Source organism: Bidens hawaiensis, unplaced genomic scaffold, assembly GCF_021521415.1.
Source record: "Bidens hawaiensis isolate Kalapana, Puna unplaced genomic scaffold, B.hawaiensis_p1.1 tig00016287_1, whole genome shotgun sequence".
Classification (NCBI taxonomy): domain Eukaryota; kingdom Viridiplantae; phylum Streptophyta; class Magnoliopsida; order Asterales; family Asteraceae; genus Bidens; species Bidens hawaiensis.
The window spans coordinates 434,788-457,863 of NW_027492493.1; the positions used below are offsets into that span (position 1 = coordinate 434,788).

Here is a 23,076-nt window from a genome sequence, read left to right on the forward strand (position 1 = left end):
CAACATCGACTACTAGTGACAGATATAGCCTTCAGAAATAAGATGACTGTTCGAGAGAAGAAAGGTACACCGAGAATTCGATGGGGAAATTTGAAGGATGAAAATCTCCTACTGTTTAAGGATAAACTCATGCTGCATACGCGGGTTCGACTAAATGGGGACTCAACTCATATATGAGAAGCTATGGAGACAAAGATCATCCAAGTAGCAAAGGAGACTCTCGGGGTCACAACAGGAAAGACAAGTGGGCATAAGGAGTCTTGGTGGTGGAATGACGCAGTGCAAGACAAGATAAGGGACAAACAAGGATGTTTTAGGGAGCTAATGAGGTGCACGAATGAGGAGGAGCGAGTGGAATTGAGGGACAACTACAAAACGGCCAAGATAGAGGCGAAGAAGGCAGTGGCGGAAGCAAAGAAGGCGGCCTTTAAACGGATGTATGAAAGTCTAGAAACAAAAGAGGGGGAACATGCTATGTTTAAGATTGCCAAAGCCAGGGAGCGTAGAAGGCAAGATCTATGACCGGTGAAGTTCATAAAGGATACAGATGGGCATGTACTGGTCAAGGAGCAGGACATCAAGCTAAGATGGCAAACCTACTTCCACAATCTTTTTAACAATGGGACAGCTTTCCAAGAAGAACATGACAACACAAACTTTCAACGACAACAATCGAATAACTGCTACTGCCGTCAGATCACACGGGAAGAGGTGAAGGATGCACTTAGGAGGATGGGAAGGTCTAAGGCGGTTGGCCCAGACAACATACCCATCGAGGTGTGGAAGTGTCTGGGGGAGGAAGGAGTCATGTGGTTAACTACTCTGTTCAATAGTATTCTCAAATCAGGTAAGATGCCAGACCAGTGGAGGAGCAGCGTTGTAGTTCCTATCTATAAGAACAAAGGAGACGCCCAATGTTGTGGTAACTACCGAGGAATCAAACTACTAAGTCATACTATGAAGCTATGGGAAAGAGTGATTGAGGGTAGACTTAGACGAGAAACTCAGGTTACGGTCAACCAATTTGGCTTCATGCCGGGGCGTTCCACCACAGAGGCAATACACCTTATAAGAAGATTAATGGAAAAGTATAGGGAGAAGAAGCGTGATCTACATATGGTGTTTATTGACCTAGAAAAGGCCTACGACAGTGTGCCACGACAGGTGCTCTGGGAGTGCTTGGAGGGTAGAAGAGTGCCCAGGAAATACATAGAGATAATTATGGATATGTATACCAGGAGTGAAACAAGTGTCCGTGCGCCAGTGGGGGATACGGATTTCTTTCCTGTAGAGGTAGGTCTTCACCAGGGGTCAGCGTTGAGCCCGTTTCTTTTTGCAGTAGTCTTGGATGAGTTGTCAAAGTCGATTCAGGGGACTCTCCCGTGGTGCATGATGTTCGCAGACGATATTGTGTTACTTGCTGAGAAAAAACAAGATCTAAACATGAGGCTTGAGGAGTGGCGAACAACCTTAGAGACAAAAGGTTTAAAGATTAGCCGATCTAAGACGGAGTACCTCCACTGTGATTTTGGTGGGATAAACGACAATGAAGACACACAGATCACAATTGAAGGGCAGGTAGTCCCGCAGGTAACGAAGTTCAAGTATTTAGGATCTTTTGTACAGAGCGATGGGGAATTAGACAGTGATGTGACCCACCGAGTTCAGGTAGGATGGTGTAGATGGAAAGCTGCCACAGGTATATTGTGCGACAAGAGTTTCCCGACTAAACTAAAGGGAAAATTCTATAGGGTGGCAGTTAGACCTGCAATGCTATATGGAACAGATTGTTGGGCCATCAAGAAGGCACAAGTGCGGAAGATGGAGGTAGCAGAAATGAGAATGCTACGTTGGATGTGTGGGCACACAAGGCTAGACCGAATAAGAAACGTTGTGTTTCGCGAGAGATTAGGGGTGGCAAACATAGCAGACAAGATAAGAGAGTGGAGATTGAGATGGTTTGGACATGTAAAGAGAAGACAGACGACGAATCCTGTTAGATCCGTAGAAAACATTACTATAGAGGGGAGGAGGGGTAGAGGACGACCGAAATTGACTTGGGATGAGAGGATTAGGCATGATTTGATAGACCTAAACCTCTCCGAGGACATGGTTGAGGATAGGAATTCGTGGAGAAGTAGAATTAAAGTTAAGGATTTTTAGAGAGAATTGAATACCTTAGGGCTTAGACTTAACTTATTTAGGCCACATACCATAATGGTATCTCCCTTACATATATTATTATTATTATTATAATTATTATTAGCTTTTATATAGCTGTTAAACTGTGATCTTATTATTAATATTATTATAATTAGTAGTAGTTTTTATATTACTGTTAAACTTTGATTTCCTTTATTTTGCTTTATTTTCCTTTATTTTGCTTCATACACATGTACTTAGAGCCGAGGGTCTCTCTGGAAGCCACCTCTTTATTCCTTTGGATAGAGGTACGGTGTGCCTACATCCCACCCTCCCCAGACCCTACCTATAGCTTTGCTGTCGGTGGGATTTTACTGGGCATGATTGATTGATTGATATTTTTTCGTATATATACGTACAGGATTGATAATATGCCCTAGTATTATTATTATATATACATATATATATACACACATGCAAGAAGTTGAAAGAATGAAAGAAATTATGAGGTTATGTACTAACAACGTCACCGCTCCATCTAGCAGCCATGTCTAGAGCTTCTCCCAACACACCGCTGAATTTTGGATGCAGAAGAGATAAGATTCCATGACCTCTTTGTTTTTGAAAATTAATTTGGATTTCTGCCTGCAACAAATACAACCATGTAAGAATTTGCTACATGCAAGTAATAAATACTTATTTTACATGTTTGTTGGTTTCCAACTATGTTAGCTAGTTTATTGAGTAAACATGAAAATGAACAAAACAAGCTTACCCTTTGTAACATTCCTCTGAGTGAAGCTAGCTCCAGTTCATCAAGTGGTAATTGCCGGACCTTATTGCAGACAAGTTATACATGTGAATGAAAACTTACATCAAAAGAATACAACAAAACCAAATTAAACTAGGCTTGTAAGTGAACCGAACGAACATGAACGGAGCCTGCTCATGTTCATTCATTTAGCTTTAACCGAACAAACGATTGAACACAAACAACTGAACAGTCATGGTTTCCTTGTTAGTGTTTGTTTATGTTAAATCGTTAGTTGTAGAAAAGAACAATTCACGAATGTAAACGAAGTAACGAACAAACATAGTACCATAGTAGATGAAAGAACATAAACGAACATAACTAAGCAAACACCAATTAGAATTATACTGAACATCTATCTACTGGGCCTAAAAAGTTGATAAAAATTTACTAAGCTGTAATGTGTGATATCTAAATTTCTTGAACTAAACTAAATTATAAAAGCTAGGTCTCTCCTAGGGCCTAGGCGCAAAGCGCAAAAAAAAACGAGGGCCTAAGAAAAAAAAGCGCACTTAAATGAAATAAATTAAAAATATCTTATGTATTAGAAAAATAATACTATTATTTATATATAAAAAGCAAAAGCTATTATTTAATACGCATAAAATTTAAAAATTAAACAATAAGTTCAATAACAAATAATTTTAAAATTAAACATTTATTTAAATTAACCTATAATTATTTATAAAAAAGTAATCTTAAGGTTACTGTAGCACACTAGCAGCAGGGCTGCAAACAGTGCACAACTACAGTCAGGGGCGGATACACAGCATTAGCAGGGTGGGCCAAGGCCCACCGTCCGTTTCTAAGTTATAGTGTAATATTTGCCTAAGTTTTATGTGTTTTACAAAATGCCCACCGTCTAATCCTAAACCAAAGCCCACCGTCCATTCCAAGGCCCAAATGATTGATTTCTGATTTTGAATTCACAATTGCATAGTGAGTCGTGAAGGGAACACCCCTTGACGCTCGACTTTCAACTTCTGTGCTTTAATCGTGTCGCCACACTGCCGCCGTTGCCCGCCGGTTGTTGCTGCCACTGACCGCTATTAGTCGCTACCTCCCCTGGCAGCTACTCCTGCTTCGAGTCATTTCAACTTCCATCCAGCAGGGCCATCCCATTCTTGAAGATTGTTCCAACTTTCATGTGCATGGTAATTAGTGAATACTTGTTTAGATTAGATAAAACCTAATTTTAATTTAATTTATAATTTATTCAAGATTAATTGTTTGCTTGTTTAGGGAATTGTTGATTTGATCGTCTATTTGTTGGTGAATTGATGATGTCTTCTTCACAAGTAAAACAAAAACAAGGTGTTTTTTTCACCCTCTTATATATAATACAGTTGTGTTTATTGTTTTGTATGTGTAAATTGACTTCATATTTGCTATTTATTTGGAACTCTTAACTAATTAGTATGATATAATTAGTCATTTTTTTGTGCTAGAGTGGCTTAACTGATCAATATAGATTTAATTAATAGCTTGATTCATGATGCCCTTCAACTATATGATGAAATGTAAATGAACTTGTTTTGGGAGTCACCTTCTTGATCGATTTATCTTGTTTGCCGATGATTTTATTGACAATTTGCGCCATCTTTATAAATAGTTTTCAAACCATATTAGTCATGATATATGTTTAACCGAGAAAACTATTCAACGAACATTAAGATATATCGAACTAATCGAAAGTAACTTAAGTTTAAGTTCATTTAGATGTAATGAGCTTATTGAAAATGCATATTATTTAAGATGAGAGATTTTGTGTGAGTATGAAGTATGCACATGATTTGTGAGAAAATAGACATAAAGTCTACAAGTTAAATTGAATTGACGGTTAGGTTTTTAAATGTATTTTTAATTAGACCAGGTCATGACTCTTGAAGCAAACATAATTAATATTGTGTGTGGATTAGGTGAATCAAACATAATTACAAGGAAAAGGGCCTTGTAATTTCATTCTGTTTTGGGCCTCTAGAAGGGTTGGATTGGCACTGCCTTTTTTGACCCGACCCATTTTTTATCCAATCTATTTTGTGCCCCCCGTAGCGAAAATTTATGGATCCGCCACTGACTACAGTACTACTTTATAATATAAAACAAAATGAACTTGTTGCAGCTTTTATATACTTTAAAGTTTAAACCCATGTACAGAAAATGAGAACACCACAAAGGCTCTCCTCCGCTTCCTTCCAGGTAATTCTCCTCCATTTCAAGCCGGAATTTCCAAATTTTAGCCGGAATCTGGCCAGAAATTTTAGATTTTAGCCGGAATCTGGCTGGAAGCGCGCCTCGACCGCCACCAGGCGCTTTACCTGCGCTGCGCCTTGAATTAGCGCCTAGGCATGCGCCCAGTGCGCTTTTAATAATTATGCTAAAAAGTAAGAGAATATATAAATAAACGTAAATGAACAAAACCAAATGCACGTTCATGAACATGTGGCTGTGTCCATGTTCGTTTATTTAACTAAATAAAGGAGAATATACAAATGAACAAACCCAAATGAACGTTCGCGAACATAAATGAACGAATGTGGCCTGTGCTCATGTTCGTTCATTTACCTAAATGAACAAAAAAGTTTACTCATGTTTGTTCATTTATGAAATAACCAAACATAAACGAACTTCCCACCAAACGGCTCACTAAATGTTCTGTTCGTTCACATGCCTATTTTAGCCATACTAATATACTTTTAATCATATTTAATATGCATGATATGTAAGGGCTATCTGTAATTTATTTCTTCAGAAATTATCAGAGGTAACTTGGAAGATAATCTAATTACCTTCATTGGTGATCTAGATATGAAAGTATGCAAGTACCTCTAGGTTGATAGACTGAAAAGGTTGATAGCAAGCATTGGCCCTTAACTGCCCCTTAAGAAGAGAAAATGACACCTTTGTCCCTATTATGTTGTCCTCAGCAATAGATTGCAGAGGTCCAATAACTTCAACTAAAAGACTTTCATCTGCTCTACCAGTTGCATCCAACTTAATGCATGCAGGTGAAATGTTGAGCTGTCCGGCTAACTGCGGAGCTAGCATAGCAACAACTGGTTTAACTTAAGGCCCATGATTGAAACATCACCAGCAAGAATCTTTGACTCCTCGGCAGCAGGATTAACAACTTTTCCTTGAAACTTGATTCTTCCAGTCGCTTTAAGGTGAATTGGACGTAATGAATCAAACGCGTACGAGGAAACCGAGTTGAAAATCTCAAAGCCGCGCATGCGTAAATTCAATTCCACCCCTTCGATAATCACTGCCAGCTCTTTTTTATCTAACCAGTTTTCATAAGGATATGAAGTTTCAACCTTTGTAAACAATTCAAAAGCAACAGATGATGAACTAATGGTGATGAAATCATGAGATATGATCATATCTCCTCGCGCATCTCCAAATGATCCTTCAGCTTTTGGTGCCGTCCACTTAATATCGAATCTCCTACAATGATGATGATAAGAACAATAATAATATAGAAATAATAACAATATTGCACAATAAAATGTTGTTGAGGCCTTACGGTTTGAGCAATGAGCCTGAGAGTTTTGTTTCTCCATTCAAATCCCCTAACTTAAAGGGTACTAGATGTTCATAACCAGGAACATACTGATCCATTATCTTATCAAAACATAAACTCCCAGAAAAATTCACATCCATAGCTGTGTCATCGACCTCGCCCTGAAAAGGCAGGAAATATCCAGGTAAGTTTCAAATTAAAAAGGTTAAATGTCCAAGTTTGGCTCTAAAATGTGTGCATTAGGAACGTATAATGTGCGATGCGCTGATGAGATTGCATCAAATAAAACAATGCGATGTGATTCCATGATGCGAGGATGATGGGCTCTAAATCGCATAATGCACAATGCGGTTTGATGCGCACATTTCTGATTTAAAGTGACTCCCTGCATAGGATACTTGTACCTTATGCATAGACTACTTGTACACGTTAAAAGACTTAATTTGGTTATACACTTATACATAAAACTTCTTTGGTGGTACTCTTAATTTTGAGTGTTTAAAAGTTAACAAGTTATAAGTATTATCTATAAATAATTTTTTAGTATATCTTTTTAATAACAAACGTGATACAATACCATTAAAAGTCTATTCAAGAAAACATAAACAGATCAAGCCAGCTGAGCATGAGATGGGTCTTAACTTTATCTTTGGAAATGTTCTAGATGACCCATTCAATCCCAAAATTAGTGGTCAATATATTTAATGGGATGGAACAATTTATGGCGGTCAAAATAATAAGTGGGGAAAGAATCAATCTGCGAGCAAGAAATCAGGAGGTCATGAATATCTTTCAGTATTATAAATAGCAGACTTTGTTTTACCATTTCATTCAGTTCAATATATGTATTTTGATTTTACCTTGGTTCTTTGTATTGGAGACTAGCCCCTCTCGAATCGGGCCAACTATCCTAGTTTCTTTAATAAATAAAAGTTTGCTTTTTCGGTTCCTATCATTTGGTTCCATTGCCGGGAATCGAATATGGTGCAGACTCGGGGGGGATCAGAAGCTGGCGGCGCTAATACCGATCCAATTGCCGCCCAATTGGCGGTGATCGCTGAAAGGTTGGAGTCTATGGAATCCATGAAGGACATTGCTACTCTCAAACGTCAACAAAACCAGAGAGAGAAATCCAGCAGTAGTGGATCCCGGCATGAGGAGGGGGACACCAGCCAGTCCCGCTTTAACCGCCGACCCTACCACAAAATTGAATTCCCAACTTACAGTGGGGAAGATCCAAGAGGCTGGGTGCTAAAGGCTGAAAAGTACTTCCGCTTCTATAATACGCTTGATGAAGAAAAAGTAGATGTAGCAGCAATGCATCTTGAAGGTGACGCCCTGGATCTTTACTCCTGGTTATCGGCAGAAACAGAAATGTTGTACTGGGAAGATCTTGTTCGAGAAATGCAGAGGCATTTTGGGCCGCCCGAATTCCAGAACCCAGATGAATGCTTGTGTAGCATCAAACAAACCGGGTCGGTCCAGGAATACCGACAAGAGTTTGCGCGGCGCTCATCCCGGGTTTCCAATTGGCCCGATCACTGTTTGCTTGGGGTTTTTTTAAATGGACTCAAGGAGGAGTTAAAGGCAGATGTTCGAATCCACAAACCCCGAACAGTTTACAAGGCGGTGAGCCTGGCTCTTGAGTTTGAATCCAAACTCAACCTTTCCCGTCCCGATAAGAAAATTACCTGGAGCTCTCAGTTAAAATCTGATTCAAAACCAGTTACCCCTTCCACCTACTCATCTGGCTCTAACATCACATCTAAATCTGATTCCAAACCCAACTATCGATTCACAGATCCTGAAAGACAGGCCCGACTCCTAAAAGGAGAATGCTTCAAGTGCGGGGACAAATATAGTCCTAGCCATCGGTGTAAAGTCGGTACTTTCAAGGTCCTTGAAGCTGTTGAAGGAATAGGTGAAGAGCCCGTAACAGAAACATACATGTTAGATGAAGTTCAGGAAGAAACAGCTGAGATCAGCCTTCATGCGATACTTGGAAAGCCACACCCCACTACTATGAAGATACTTGGTATGATCGGTTCAACTGAAATTCTTATTTTGATAGATGGGGGTCCACTCATAATTTTATCTCGGATGTGTTGGTAAATGAGTTAAAACTCACAAACCAACCCGTAGCACCATTCGGCGTCTAGATTGGGAATGGTGATGTTATTCGTTGTGGTCACATATGCAAGAACTTGACACTGCAGGTCAGTGATCTAAAAATTGTGCAGGATTTCTACCCCTTCTCAATTGGAGGGGCTGACTTGGTTTTAGGCATTCAGTGGTTAGCCACCCTGAATACTGTCCAAGCTAACTGGAAAGAGATGTTTATGATTTTTACAATCGACGATAAAAAGCAAAAAGATACAAGGTAAATCATCAGGTCCTCAAAAATCTTCCAGCTTCCAACATTTAGCCATTGAACCCACCACTGAACCTATTATCTCAGATCTCATACAAACTCTTATCACCCGTTTTACCAGCGTTTTCGAGGAACCCCAAACCTTACCACCATTTCGATCCCACATCCATTCCATTCCTTTAATTCCAAACTCCACCCCACCAAATATTCGCCTATACTGATACCCATATGCCCAAAAAACTGAAATCGAGAAACAGGTTGCTGAACTCCTAGCAAGTGGGTTCATACAACCCGGCCAACGCCCTTTTTCGAGTCCGGTCTTGCTGGTAAAAAAGAAAGACGACTCATGGCGGATGTGTGTGGATTACCGTGCCTTAAACAAGATCACCGTTGGGATAAATACCCAATTCCGAACATCGATGAGCTTTTGGATGAATTGTACGGGGCAAAGGTATTCTCTAAACTTGATTTGCGCTCAGGGTATTACCAGATCCGGGTTAATGTGCAAGACATATCAAAAACAGCCTTTCGAACCCATTCAGGGCACTACGAATTCAAGGTTATGCCTTTCGGCCTAACAAACGCCCCATCAACGTTTCAGGCTATAATGAATGACCTTTTTCGCCCCTATTTGCGTCGTTTCATTTTGGTCTTTTTTGATGACATTTTGGTTTACAGCAATAACATGGAACAACACCTTACTCATCTCGGACTCATCTCGGACAGGCCTGGAATTATCACATACTCATCAGTTTTTTGCCAAGAAATCTAAATGTTGCTTCGGGCAGTCCAGGGTGGTATTTTTAGGGCATGTGATTACCTCCGAAGGAGTTCAAGTTGAACCCGATAAAATCCAAGCCGTTCAATCCTGGCCCACACCGTCTACTGTGCGCGAAGTTCGCGGCTTTCTAGACCTAACCGGGTATTATCGACGATTTGTCAGGAACTATGAGTTGACAGTCAGACCACTTACCGCCCTTACTAAAAAAGATGGGTTTCTCTGGTCAGACGAAGCCACTAAGACTTTTGACAAGCTAAAACAGGCTCTCACCACCACTCATGTACTGCGTTTGCCAGATTTCACGAAAGCATTCACAGTAGAATGTGACGCTTCTTCCGAGGGTGTCAGTGCCATTTTGTCTCAAGACGACCATCCTGTGGCATATTTCAGCAAGGGTTTTTCCCCCTCAAATCGATTTAAGTCAGCATACGACCGTGAACTGTTGGCTTTGGTGTTGGCAGTGCAAAAATGGAGTCATTACTCATTACTGGTCGCCATTTTTTTATTCGCACCGATCACTACACCTTGAAATTCTTGCTGGAACAGAGAATCACGACTACGGAGCAGCAACGGTTATTACTTAAGCTCATGCCATACGATTTCTCAATCACCCATCGAGCTGGAAAGAAAAATTGGGGTGCTGATGCTCTTTCCCGCCGTCCACACTCCAGTGAGTTTTTTACTCTGGCTATCCCCATATTGTCCAGAAATTGTTAACATCCAAGATGGGTTGCGGTCTGATCCTTATACAGCTAATATCATAAATCTTCTGGCGTCAGAGCCCACTTCTTGCCCTGGTTAGTCAGTTGTTGTTTTATAAAAATCGGGTATTTATACCTGATGTTCCTGAGTTAAAACAAAAGATACTTTATAAGGCTCATGCAACACCCATGGCGGGTCATGGTGGATTTTTAAAAACCATGAAACGTATTTCTGCCCAATATTATCGGCCTAAGTTGAAACAAGATGTGCGTCTTTTTGTACAACAATGTCTAACGTGCCAGCAACAAAAGTATGAGACTTTGTCCCCAGCGGGATTGTTACAACCTCTGCCAATACCAACCCGAATATGGGAGGACATATCGATGGATTTTATAGTTGGGCTGCCAACTTCCAACCGATATGATACGATACTCGTGGAGGTGGATCGCTTAAGCAAGTATGGCCATTTTTACCCTTATCTCACCCGTTTACTGCCAAAGGGGTGGCCACCGTTTTCTGCCGAGAGATTATCCGTTTACATGGTCTTCCCCGATCAATTGTATCTGACCGGGATGTTATCTTTCTTAGCAACTTCTGGCAAGAGTTGTTTCATCTCTCCCACACCAAACTTAAACACAGCACCGGATATCACCCTCAAACGGATGGGCAAACTGAGGTGTTAAACCGCTGTTTGGAAGCCTATCTACGGTGTTTCGCCCATGAACAACCTACCAAATGGAGCTCTTACTTGGCTTGGGCAGAATACTTTTATAATACCGGTTACCACAGCTCCACAGACACCACCCCATTCTTTGTTGTTTATGGTCGTGAACCTCCCCCACTAGCCCCGTATGTTGCGGGGGAAACCAAAAATGCAGAATTGGAACAGCAGTTAATTGACAGGGACGATATGTTAAAGCTCATCAGAGCTAACTTGCAAAAAGCTCAAAATCGTATGCAAACTCAGGCCAATTCAAAACGTCGTGACGTATCTTTTCAGGTTGGTGACTTTGTGTTTCTCAAGATTCAACCTTATCGGCAGAAAAGCTTAGCTAAACGTCGATTTGAAAAGTTATCCCTAAGGTTTTTTGGGCCCTACCGTGTCACACGCAAAGTGGGACATGTTGCCTATGAGTTGGAATTACCACCAGAGGCCCGGATCCACCCTGTTTTCCACGTCTCTATGTTGAAACCCGCTCGTGGTTCTTTTACTTCTACTCCCATTGCTCCAATACCTCTCACTCGGGATTGGGAGCTTGATCTTCAACCACAATCTGTAGTTGGCCACCGCTGGGTCTATGAGGGAGGTCGCCAAGTCTTAGAGCTTCTGGTTTCATGGCATGGGCAACCAATGGAGGAAGCCACATGGGAGAACTATGATCTTTTAACTACCCAATTCCCCACTTTTCGCCTTGAGGACAAGGCGTTTTACCCGGCGGGTAGTAATGATACAATACCATTAAAAGTCTATTCAAGAAAACATAAACAGATCAAGCCAGCTGAGCATGAGATGGGTCTTAACTTTATCTTTGGAAATGTTCTAGATGACCCATTCAATCCCAAAATTAGTGGTCAATATATTTAATGGGATGGAACAATTTATGGTGGTCAAAATAATAAGTGGGGAAAGAATCAATCTGCGAGCAAGAAATCAGGAGGTCATGAATATCTTTCAGTATTATAAATAGCAGACTTTGTTTTACCTTTTCATTCAGTTCAATATATGTATTTTGATTTTACCTTGGTTCTTTGTATTGGAGACTAGCCCCTCTCGAATCGGGCCAACTATCCTAGTTTCTTTAATAAATTAAAGTTTGCTTTTTCGGTTCCTATCAAAACGCCTTGCATACGTGATGTGTGCGTATCATGCATTGCACTTTGGCTTTTTGGATCGAACACATCGTGTATTTTAAAACCAAGCATAATAGTGGAAATAGTAACCAAGTATAAGATAACAATGATGAAGACCCATTGATGTTACGTTTCACAAAAAGATACCATGTGATTCGTCTTTTGTTGAAATAGTAACCTCGTGAATCGAGTGTAAGTACCTCTGGACAGATCCACGCGTTCCCAGCTCCACGAATCTCGCCACCATCAACAAGAGTTGCTCTGATTCCATATAAATCTGCAATCTGAAATAAATATATGTTGTGCTAATTAAAGAATGTTTGGACTTAAACATGTATATGCAAGAGAGAGAGACTTACACAGTTATCAGTATTGAAAGTGAAATTAGCTGACACGTAAGACAAGGGAACCCTGTCAAATGCTGCCACTGCACCCGCCTCTTTATTTTTCATGATCGCCTCGTAAGCGGCTGAGGTAGGCACATCATCAGCAGAAACCCAACTAGACATTTTCCTTGACACCAACCCACTTCCCACAAACACAGGTGCATCCAAAGGTCCTTGACAGTTAAAAACAGCTGTCACACACCCTGCCAGCTGTCATGCCAACAACACACATTGTAAGTAAATCTTATTCTACTTTAACACACAAACTAGTTTAATAAATGAATTGACTAAAGTAAATAAAAAAAAGTAAAGAAAACCAAATACAGGAAACAGTAGAGGTTTCATTTTGAAAGTCTTCATGAGGTCATTCACTTCCACAGAAGGAACCTGGATACGAATGAATAGTCAGTCGCATTAGGCATAAAAGACATGTAAATACACTTATAGTCGACTTTGTACTTGTCTTATATCAACTTTCATTGCTAAATGTTATATCATTTGAGCCTAAATAGAAAACTTGACACTTAGAATCATGAACAACTAATGTTGAGTGTTTTAAGTGAAGTGAGAAGTAACTGACCTGACACATAAGGTGAAACTCTCCTTCCTCTGGTTCGATTCCAAAATCTCCAGAAGCTTCTAACGGAACCTTACCAAACCAACCACTCGCGTTGTGTAAGAATATGCGTTGAGCCTGGAAACATAAGCTAGCAGATATGTCCTACAAAGGGTGAATGATCTCCATTTGTCAAAGCTGAAAATGATTTGATAACTAAAAGTGAAGTAAAGTTACATACAGAAAACGAAGATGGTGCATCGGATATTTGAAAAGCCAAACCAGTCACATCAAGCTGCCCATGAAGATTTGGGAAAGTTTCTCCTTCTGACATGCAGATGTGCACCTGCAACATCAACACGCAACCAATTAAAAATTGAACGGAAAAGAAATGTAAAATGAACATATGGAAACAGAGTGTGAAGTGAATCACCTCACCACTAGCTCTTCCTTCAAAGAATGCAATGGGAATTTCTAAAATCCTTTCAAAAAGCTGCACATGACAAACAGAAAAACCTTAAAACTTGATTGAACTAAACATAAAAGAATTATTGCGTAATTTTCCTAGCAAGCATAAACTAATATATACCTTACCGGAACAAAGAGATTGACAACTTTAAGATCGCATGCCACTTCTGTTCCAATATGTCCACAAAAACATCTGTAGATAACCAACCACCGTCTTCAGATGTTACATCAGATCTCCACATCTTACAACCACCACTCAACTGCACATGCACACGATTGTAATTATCTTGGAACTTCACATGCCCACTTGCATTCTCCATTTCTCTGTAAATATTAGAAAAACCGCATAAACACTATAATATCATAATAAAGATTGTCATCAAACAGAAGTGAAATCAACCTTGGCTCATTGTCACCATACGCAAGTAACATCAACGTTCCACCGTTAAAAGAAACAGAATCAAGAATAACAGGACCAATTTTTTCAATTCCAACTGTTTTTCCCCGTTGGCACCTTCAGCAATGCCTTCAACTTTTGGGACAAGAAGTGACTAAATCTTTTGTATGGGACCTACTACTAAGAATGACCACAGCCTGTCGTTTGAGTAAGTTGATCCTTGCAAAGGCGGGCCCAATTGCTGCTTGGTTTCCATGTCTTCATCTACATTATAAACCAGTTCATTGCTTTTAAACATCATATAGAAGAATGTAAATAACACAAACAAGCAGTTAGTCACCTTCGAGAAAAGATTCCCCAATCTGGTTCTCATCATTTTTGTCTACTAGACTCGGATCCATAAAGTATGCAAGTGCAGCCGACGCACTGTTCACCAAAATCCTTTTTTTGGCAGTTATGTCAACACCCATCCCATTGACCGCTTTCTTTCTCTTATGCTTTAATCGTCCACCTGGCGACCAGAACTTCACATTTGCAGTAGGTATATTCACACCAAACAATTTCTCTAAATCTGCATGTTTCATATCATACTCCACACCAGCATCCATACAGTGGTGATCCTGCCAACGAAGCTTCTCATCCATCAATAAAGCATTTTTCTTCACTGCACCTTCACCTTCACCTTCACTTTGTATTATTATTTCATTACTTGAAACAACATATCCTGTTTTAGCAGCCTCTAAAGCAGTCTCGTCTCGCTCTTTATCCATCCGGACTGCGGTTTCCTCTCTAGCAATTCTTCTAATTTTTGTACGGTTGTCAATACCTTGTTCGGTTGACAAATGCTTCTGCAAAACCGCCCCATCGGTAAAGGGTATCCCCAACCAGGAATAGTTTCTTTTCTGTGCAACTAACACCATAGGGTTACACAAAACAGCATCAATTACGATCTTGCCCTTCCTCAAACTTGAAAAGGGCTGAAGGCGTAGCTTAAGGGTGGAGACCATGGCGCATGAGAGCTCTTCCTTATGAGGTCCCACCGAGCAGGAGTCTAGCGTAACGCTTAACGGTGAAATGCTTGTGACTTTACCAAAACGAATGTCGCGTTGGGCGTAAGCGCTTAGCGTCGAGCAGACGGAAGGTAAGAGGTTTGATTCCAGCAAAATCTTGGCTTTTAAGTGGCCATACCATAGCAGCAAAGAAACTGCGGATACGAGAGCACAAAAGACCGAAGACCTAAAGAGAAAGAGACCCTCGGGGGTTCTTAATCCTATCGTCTTGTTTCTGTTTCTAGGAAAGGGGCCGTTGAAGGGGGTTCTTAATCCTCCTCCTCCTCCTCCTCCTCCTATATTATTATTATTATTATTATTATTATTCCATAAAAAGGGAATCGTGTTTCTTGGCGCGTGGGAAAGATGCCTTTCTGGGTGGTGGTTTGGATTTGGATTTGGATTTGATAGCGTGTTTATGTTTGAAAGTGAACAAGGGGAATCGCCCAGCAAGAAACGGGTTGTCAAGTGTATTGCTCATGAGTTGTTAATCAATATCAATTGCAATACATTGAATAACGAACACCTGTTTGAATCAGCAACAAAATAGAATAGAATGAATATGAATAGGTTAGTTAGGTTTTCATTACAGGTGAAGGTGATGATGATGATGATGATGATGATGATGATGATGATGGTGTACGCCACCAGATAAATAATACACACTTGTTTCCTTCTTTCACAACCCACCCAAAGTCCCAAACAACGTGGGTGGGTTGGTTTTTTTATTTTGTCCCCGGTGGTGTTCTCGTATTTTTTTAATTTTTTCGATGATGTTTTTCATTCGTTCAGGTTCAGTCATATTATGACGTCTATCAATACTCTTTACTGTTACTAATGACAAGTTACGCTGTTACGAATACCATTCAATATTCATTCTCATTCTCTCTATATCATCGTCACAAAACCATGATGTTATAAGAACGGCATAAGACCACTCTTGAAGTTTATAATCTATGATATGTTATAGGCTCTGTTTTTCTGTAACGATTCCGGCAAATTCAGGTATACCCTAGCCGGAATATACTATTTACGTGTTATTCAATACTGAATATATGAATTATAATGTGTTTATACGAGTATATAAGATTCACAGTACGAATTATACTCGAATGAACAGTTAGTCGTATTAGAATTACGATTAACCGATGAACGGTTATTGAAACCCGAACGAATCGGGGATTACGTCATAGATGAAATATATGATGTTTAGTAAGGTTTACGAAGTATTAAGGCTTCGGGATAAGTGAATTATAGCACAGAAAAAGGATTTCGATTTATTAGTACGTCGGTACGATAAACGAAACCTTTAACATCAAACCAAGCAAGAGACGATCGATCAAGCCGAAAAAGATGCACAATTACCGACAATATGATGTGTTAAGTCAATAAACGTCATGGTTTAAGTTTTTAAAGTTTTTAAATCAGTTTTATATAAATTTCATTTTTAAGCCGAAAAACGACCGTTTTGGCCTCGTTTTAAGCCGAATTAAGTGTTTAACCGAAAAACGAACTGAACCAGATTATCCACAACATTATCCGGATTACACAATCCGAATGTGTGGCCAATATTTGAGATGTGGGCCCCACCCCACACCCTATCTAGGACCGATCGGTCCCCCTTGTTCCCATAAACATTTCATTTTCATTTTTTCTATCACCATATTCTCAAAACTCTCTCAACCCTTCACCCATTCAAACAAAAACCTTGGATTTTTAAGAAGATTCATAAGGTATAAACATATTGTTATGGTTTAATCTTGGTTTTTACTTCCATAATCTTGAGAAAATGAGGTTTCAAATGAAAAATGGGTGAAAACCCGAGATGAAACCGATTCTTGGAGGATCAAGTGATGTATACAAGTTATACAAAGGATCTTGGTCCAAGAAAGTAGTTAAAAGAGTCAAAAACGAATTTTTACGGTCAAAATCTTTGTTTTGATGTTTTAATCGAAACCATGAAAGAAATGGCTTGATTGTGGGTATAACTTGCTTGGTGTGGTGTTGTTGTGCTTGTAAGTGTTGTATCTAGTGGCTAGCAAATGCTAGAAACCAAGATCTTTGCGATCTAACGCTAGAAAACACAAAGTAGTTCGGTTTTCGTATGATTTGTGTGATTTGGACAGATTGTGGTAGGCTTAAAGTTAGGTCATGAAATTTCACAGAGATGATCTACACATGAAAATATGAGATCTGTGAAATTTTGGTAATTTTTGGATAAAGGATGAATATTTGGTGAATTTAATGCTCGGTTTTGGCTAAAAATGGTGAAAAATAGCTAAACATCATGAAAAATTCTGGAAAATTTAAGATAAGCTTTTTATAACATATAAAAGTCACACACAAAATTTCAGGTTCATTGGAGAAGTCTAAGTAGGCTTTTCGGTAAAACGAGTTCTAGGAATTTCTAGCTCGGTTTTGGTAAAAATGGCATGAAAAGTGAGTTTTTGGTTCTGGAAAAATCACAGAAAACTATGTGGGTGACAGGGATCATCCCAGAAAAATTTGGGATTTTTCGAAGGTCGTTTAGTATTTTCGACATATTTGGTGTTTAAATGACGTTTAAAAATGGTTAAATAAATCTTAGATATAAAAAAATTAATTCTGGAAAATATTTATAAAATTCCTTACTGTCAAAATATGGTTTGTACAAAATTTCAAGGTCCGAGACTAAACGGATATTTATTTGTGCAAAATGGAACTTAAAAACAAACTTTTAAAGCTTAAAACGTGTAAACCGGCAAAGTTCGCCTAAGCGAGCTGACTGGTGCATAAAAACCTTAAAAATGGACTATTTTCATGAAACTAAGTTAATCAAGTAAAAATAAATCATCCGAAAATAATTCGGATGATTTGGGTAATTTTACCCGATTTAACCGTTTCCGGTGTATTAAAGACGGAAACGGGCCCCGCGGCCAACGGGGTGTCTAACCGAGCTCTAATTTCACCACTTTAATGAAAATATCAATAACAACTATTTTCGGGTCGTGTGTGGTCAAACTCATTTTTGAAAACATAAAGACGAATAACCGTGCTAGGCACGCAAAACGAGAAAACAAACTATCGGTAGTTTTGACTAAAAGAACTCTAAGTGATATCACAATCTAAGTCCTGAAAAGTATTTCGGGGTTAATATTGTCCCCGGATCGTGTACGGTACTGGGTTAACAGTGTCCCCAGACGTACCGGTTAACACGAATTTAAGTTATATTGTTAGAAATTGTGTAGTAACGATTTGGGGATCGTATTACAGATCTGTACCAGTAGCCGTGCACCGTAGTACATCTTGCTCACAAGAAGGTGAGTTTTCATGAGCCCCTTTTACTGAACTGTTTTAAATATTTTCCCGGGGCGGAAAGCATGTTTCTATCAAAGTGTTTAAGTACATGCTAATCGCATGGAAACGAATGTATTTATATAATGTTTATTGTACGGAAATCGTACGGTAATGTATTAAAATGGTAATTAACTGAGTTGCTAATATTGTAAGGCCCGAAACAGTGTTCTGGGTTAACAGTGTCCCCAGAGGTTATTAAATGTATTTCTGGGTTAACAGTGTCCCCAGAGGATATTGGAAATGTTCTGGGTTAACAGTGCCCCCAGAGGTTATTAAATATGTTTCTGGGTTAACAGTGTCCCCAGAGGTTATTAGATATGTTTTTGGGTTAACAGTGTCCCCAGGGGTAATTTGATGTGTTTCGGGGTTAATAGAGTTTTCACTTGTGAACTCAGTATAATTACATCGCTTATTTATGATTTTTATAATGATTTGTCATGGTTAATTTAAATTAGTGAAACTCACCAACTATTCGTAGTTGACCCGTTTTCTTTACATGCTTTCTAGGTACACTCAAATTGGAATGAGTAATATGTGTTCGATGCTGTGTGCTATTTTGTGGAAGTCTAGAGATCTATATTTTTCATTAAATATGTTAATGTACTAACGGTAACACTTATGTGATAACGCTTAGATGATTATGAAACTCAGAACAATGTAATACGTTTAAATTAATGTAGTGGTGCTTTCTTTATAAACAATGCTGTTGATATCAGATGTGTCTGTTGCATCCCGTGTACGTTTCCGCTGCGGTTACGGGGTGTTACATTTTCACTGTTTAAATCAGGCCACTCATGGAGTTTAGCTATAGGACGACATCACAACACAGTTTTTCTGACAGGCAAATGTTTCTGAATTGGGGACCCTTGCATGTTTCTGTTTTCAAATAATCAATTATGATGATTGTGAGCAACGTGCCAATTATTTTTTATTGGCTCCTTTTATATTTCATAAAAACATCCAAACGATTTACAATGAAGTGGTAGGTAAGCGGGCAACAAGCTGCGCCGCAACCCCCTTTTGGATAGCAAACCCAATCCGACTAAAAACAAAGTTTTGATTCTTATGGGCTGATACGTTAGTATACACAACTTTCTGAACCCTATTCAAAAGGTCCACGGCATCCGGAACTAAGAAACCAAAAGTGTCAAAGGCGAAGGGGATAAACACGTGTTGATTCTCCAAACAAGCTCAGTCGTGTTTAGCAACCTTGCCCGATGCCGCCTTCAATGCTGCATGGCCTGCTACAAATCCAGTGTCCCTAATCCCAACAAGAGGGGACACTCCTGTGAGGTCGACACAAGCGTGTTTTCCCCCTACCCACCCAAAAACAAGTATATCGGCAGGTCGTAATGTAGATCTTCCTTCTTGAGGATCCGTAAGAAAGTTTACGGGGCTTCCTTTTTAACCGAAATTCCGGCTCGTTTAAGAACATCGCATGGAACGTGCCAATTAATGGGCAAATAGTTTAATGATAGGGTTTGTGACAGGTTTTTTTTTAAATTAAGCTAATTTTTTATAGTTTTTATTTTAATTAGGCAATGTTTCTGAATTGGGAACCCTGCATGTTTCTTTTTAATATTAATCTTTTCAAATAATCATTATAAATTTCTTAATTTATAATGCGTTATTAACTATTAACTTTTTAAACACCGTCTCACGATTACTGACGTGTTGACTTTTATTATATAGGCTAGATGGAAATTTCTTATTCATGTTGATTTGAGCTCAAATTCTGTTCATGATCGGTTTATTCAAGTTTTAGAACCAATTTCGCTTGTGTTAAATATCATGGTTGGAATACCCCTCTTTTAATCTGACAACATCTGAATTTTCATATATGTTGATAGTTTTTCATTTCTTTGTTTCTAATTATCATATGTTAGTTGAAACTTACTTTTTTGCCTCCTGGTTTTATCTGTTAATGAAGACCTCATCAAGTGACCAAAAGCATAGATGAAGTATGGAAAACAAACATACAACATACTTTGAGTGTATGTTATTTATTTTTTTAATCATATTATTTAAATTTATATGCCTTAACTTAATTAATTGTTAAAAGACTCAAAACTGCTATTCGTTTAAACTTGTTTCAATTCACTTTATGTTTTCCAATTTTTTTTCTTTTCATCAGATGATCACACAAGTAAAGGAAGTGGTTGGCTCACTTCTCCGCTTCCTTGTCGTGTTGTCTTTGGTTATTCAAGGGATATGTTTGAAAAGGACACGATAAAATAAATAAATTAAAAGTACATTTTTCTCTCATTATTTCATATCAAATGTTGATCAATTCACATATTATTTCATATCAAATGTTGATCAATTCACATAACCTTTGAATATGTATTTTTTATAATTTTTTTATTAAAGTTGTGGCATAAGGGATGTGAACAACATGAAGTCAAATTTGGGTTCACTTGGAGCTTCTTTCGGGAACAAAGATCTTTGACCTAACACATTGGAGCTTATTTATGATAAGAGGCCTAATCGGATCAATTCATAAACAGTATGTATTTTCTTAATTTCGTGTCTTAACAAACAATGTTTAAAGTAAACAATGGTAACACAGAAGAGTCTCATTCATCGTTTACATATGAAGTTGCCATGGAAGCACTTTCATCTCTAATAACATGTAAACAGACGTGACCATAATTTAAATGATACGATCCAGTTGTTATTTCCTTTTATTTGTTATGTTTCCTTAGTTACGTTTGCATGTGTGAAGGACCATTATGACCTTAGTCGTATTTTCCAGGGGGTCTTTTGTAACTTTGAAGTTTGATTGTTTATTTAGTGATGCATGTACGCTAATTCTAATTCATTCAGAAATTAGCCTCCTTAATTCTCTCTTATTAGTTTCTCTAACCCTATCAAGGGTATCAGAGCCAACCGATACCTCATCGGAGCTCTTCCGCCGCCGCCATGACGAACACCCGTAACAACGAGATTGATAACACACTGAAGTCCCACGATAAGGCCATCAACGAGATCCAGACGGCGTTATCGGCTTTGGTGAAACAGCAGGAGCAGGCTTCGAAACAGCAGGAGGAAATCCTCAAGGCTGTGCGGGACAGATCCCAGTCGTCCGGCAGTTCTTTTGGATCCTTCTCCGGTCCAGAAAACGATTCCAGGGGTTCTAAATCCTTTCGGATCGGAAAAATCGAGTTTCCCAAGTTCTCCAGTGACGATGTGGAAGGCTGGGTCTACCGTTGCGAGCACTTCTTCGCAATGGACGACACCACAGAAAATTCAAAACTCAGGTGTGCTGCTGTCCATTTGGAAGGTGATGCCCTACAATGGCACCGAGCGTATATGAAGACCCGAAACGCGACTGTTGTGGAGGTTCCCTGGGCGAAATACGTCCGCTCTATCTCTGCGCGTGTCTCCGACGCGTTGTTTGAAGACCCACTAGAAGAGATGGCTTCGCTACAACAAACTGGTACGTTACAGGAATTGAACACTGCTTTTGATTCGTTGTTAAACAAGGTGACGTTGAGTGAAACACAGGCCGTGAGTTTGTATATCAAAGCCCTCAAGCCAGACATCCGGGGCCCAGTTAAAATGTTCAAGCCACGTACTTTGCACGAAGCGTATGGGTTGGCGAAAACACAGGTTCTTAACAATGAAACTCTAGAAGAGAAGTTTATGAGGGGAAAATGGAACGGAGGTACCAAACTCACTGCTACAAAAATTATTGTAGGTTCCCGTACGGATCTTACACGGGATATCGCTATCTACGTAGGTGCGGAATCCCTGCGTAGGTAGTTACGAGCGTAGAATACGTAAAACAATCACACGCGATACAAACGAACACGTTATATATTATAACTTGAAACACGTCTATTACAGACTCTCGGCACGTTCACTGAACTCAACTACTGATTCCTCTCTCGTTCTTTAAACAATCCGTCGGCTACAGTATATATAGACACGACAACTTCGCCCGATATGTTCAGGCGAAGTTGTCCATAACTTCGCTCGTTCAACAAGTTCGCCTAGGCGAACTTGTCGACAACTTCGCTTGTTCAACAAGTTCACCTAAGCGAACTTGTTGACAACTTCGCTTACATACATAAACATAAACTTAAACATAATTACATTACAGACTCGATTACAAACGCTAGACTATGAACTACTGACATTTATGTACCAACAGAGTCCCCCTTGGCAGTAGCTTCATATCTTGATCTTCAAAGCTTGTGTCTTGTAATCTCTCGTCTTCTCTCTTCATCTCTTCAAGCATGCACTCCCTGTCTAACACATACAGAAACCAACTTCTGGTACTTCTTAGCTTCCTCTTTCCAAGCAGGAATGTAGAAAATCTTCTTAGCATGTAGTACCTGCAAGTCAGCTTGAGACAGATTGACTAAGTGCATAGGATCATACACTCTCAAGATCTCTTGCTCATCTTCATCCTCCATGACCGCTTCAGCAGTTTCACAATCCACGTACCACCACTTCAAGTCTTTCAAGACGTTCTTGGGCATCACCTTCATCGGCACTTCTTTTAAATGACGGACTGGTTTATACTTCATAACCATCCATGGTTTGCCGTCTGCCCTCATCCCTCTATCTTTGTCTTCTACTAACTTCCCTTTCTGAGGCTTCAGAAGTTCAAACTTTTTATCTTTAATGGCCTCCTTCCAAACAATTTTCCCAATTACTCTCGCCATGTTATCATCACTTCTGTTTATCAGCCCCAG

General features: G+C 39.4%; 1 protein-coding gene across 1 annotated transcript in view; it reads right to left on the bottom strand.

The window, feature by feature from the left end:
• LOC143551273 (protein TIC236, chloroplastic-like) overlaps positions 1-21,274 on the bottom strand; it is a 34,600-nt gene extending 13,326 nt beyond the window's left edge. The window contains 17 exon segments of the mRNA XM_077041741.1: positions 2,666-2,787; positions 2,918-2,977; positions 5,780-6,001; positions 6,004-6,400; positions 6,480-6,637; positions 12,382-12,465; positions 12,541-12,777; positions 12,892-12,954; positions 13,148-13,288; positions 13,365-13,469; positions 13,557-13,616; positions 13,718-13,746; positions 13,749-13,915; positions 13,992-14,088; positions 14,091-14,252; positions 14,329-15,272; positions 21,270-21,274. Of these exon segments, the coding sequence (XP_076897856.1) occupies positions 2,666-2,787; positions 2,918-2,977; positions 5,780-6,001; positions 6,004-6,400; positions 6,480-6,637; positions 12,382-12,465; positions 12,541-12,777; positions 12,892-12,954; positions 13,148-13,288; positions 13,365-13,469; positions 13,557-13,616; positions 13,718-13,746; positions 13,749-13,915; positions 13,992-14,088; positions 14,091-14,252; positions 14,329-15,272; positions 21,270-21,274 (3,053 nt within the window).
• Positions 21,275-23,076: the final 1,802 nt, after the last annotated feature.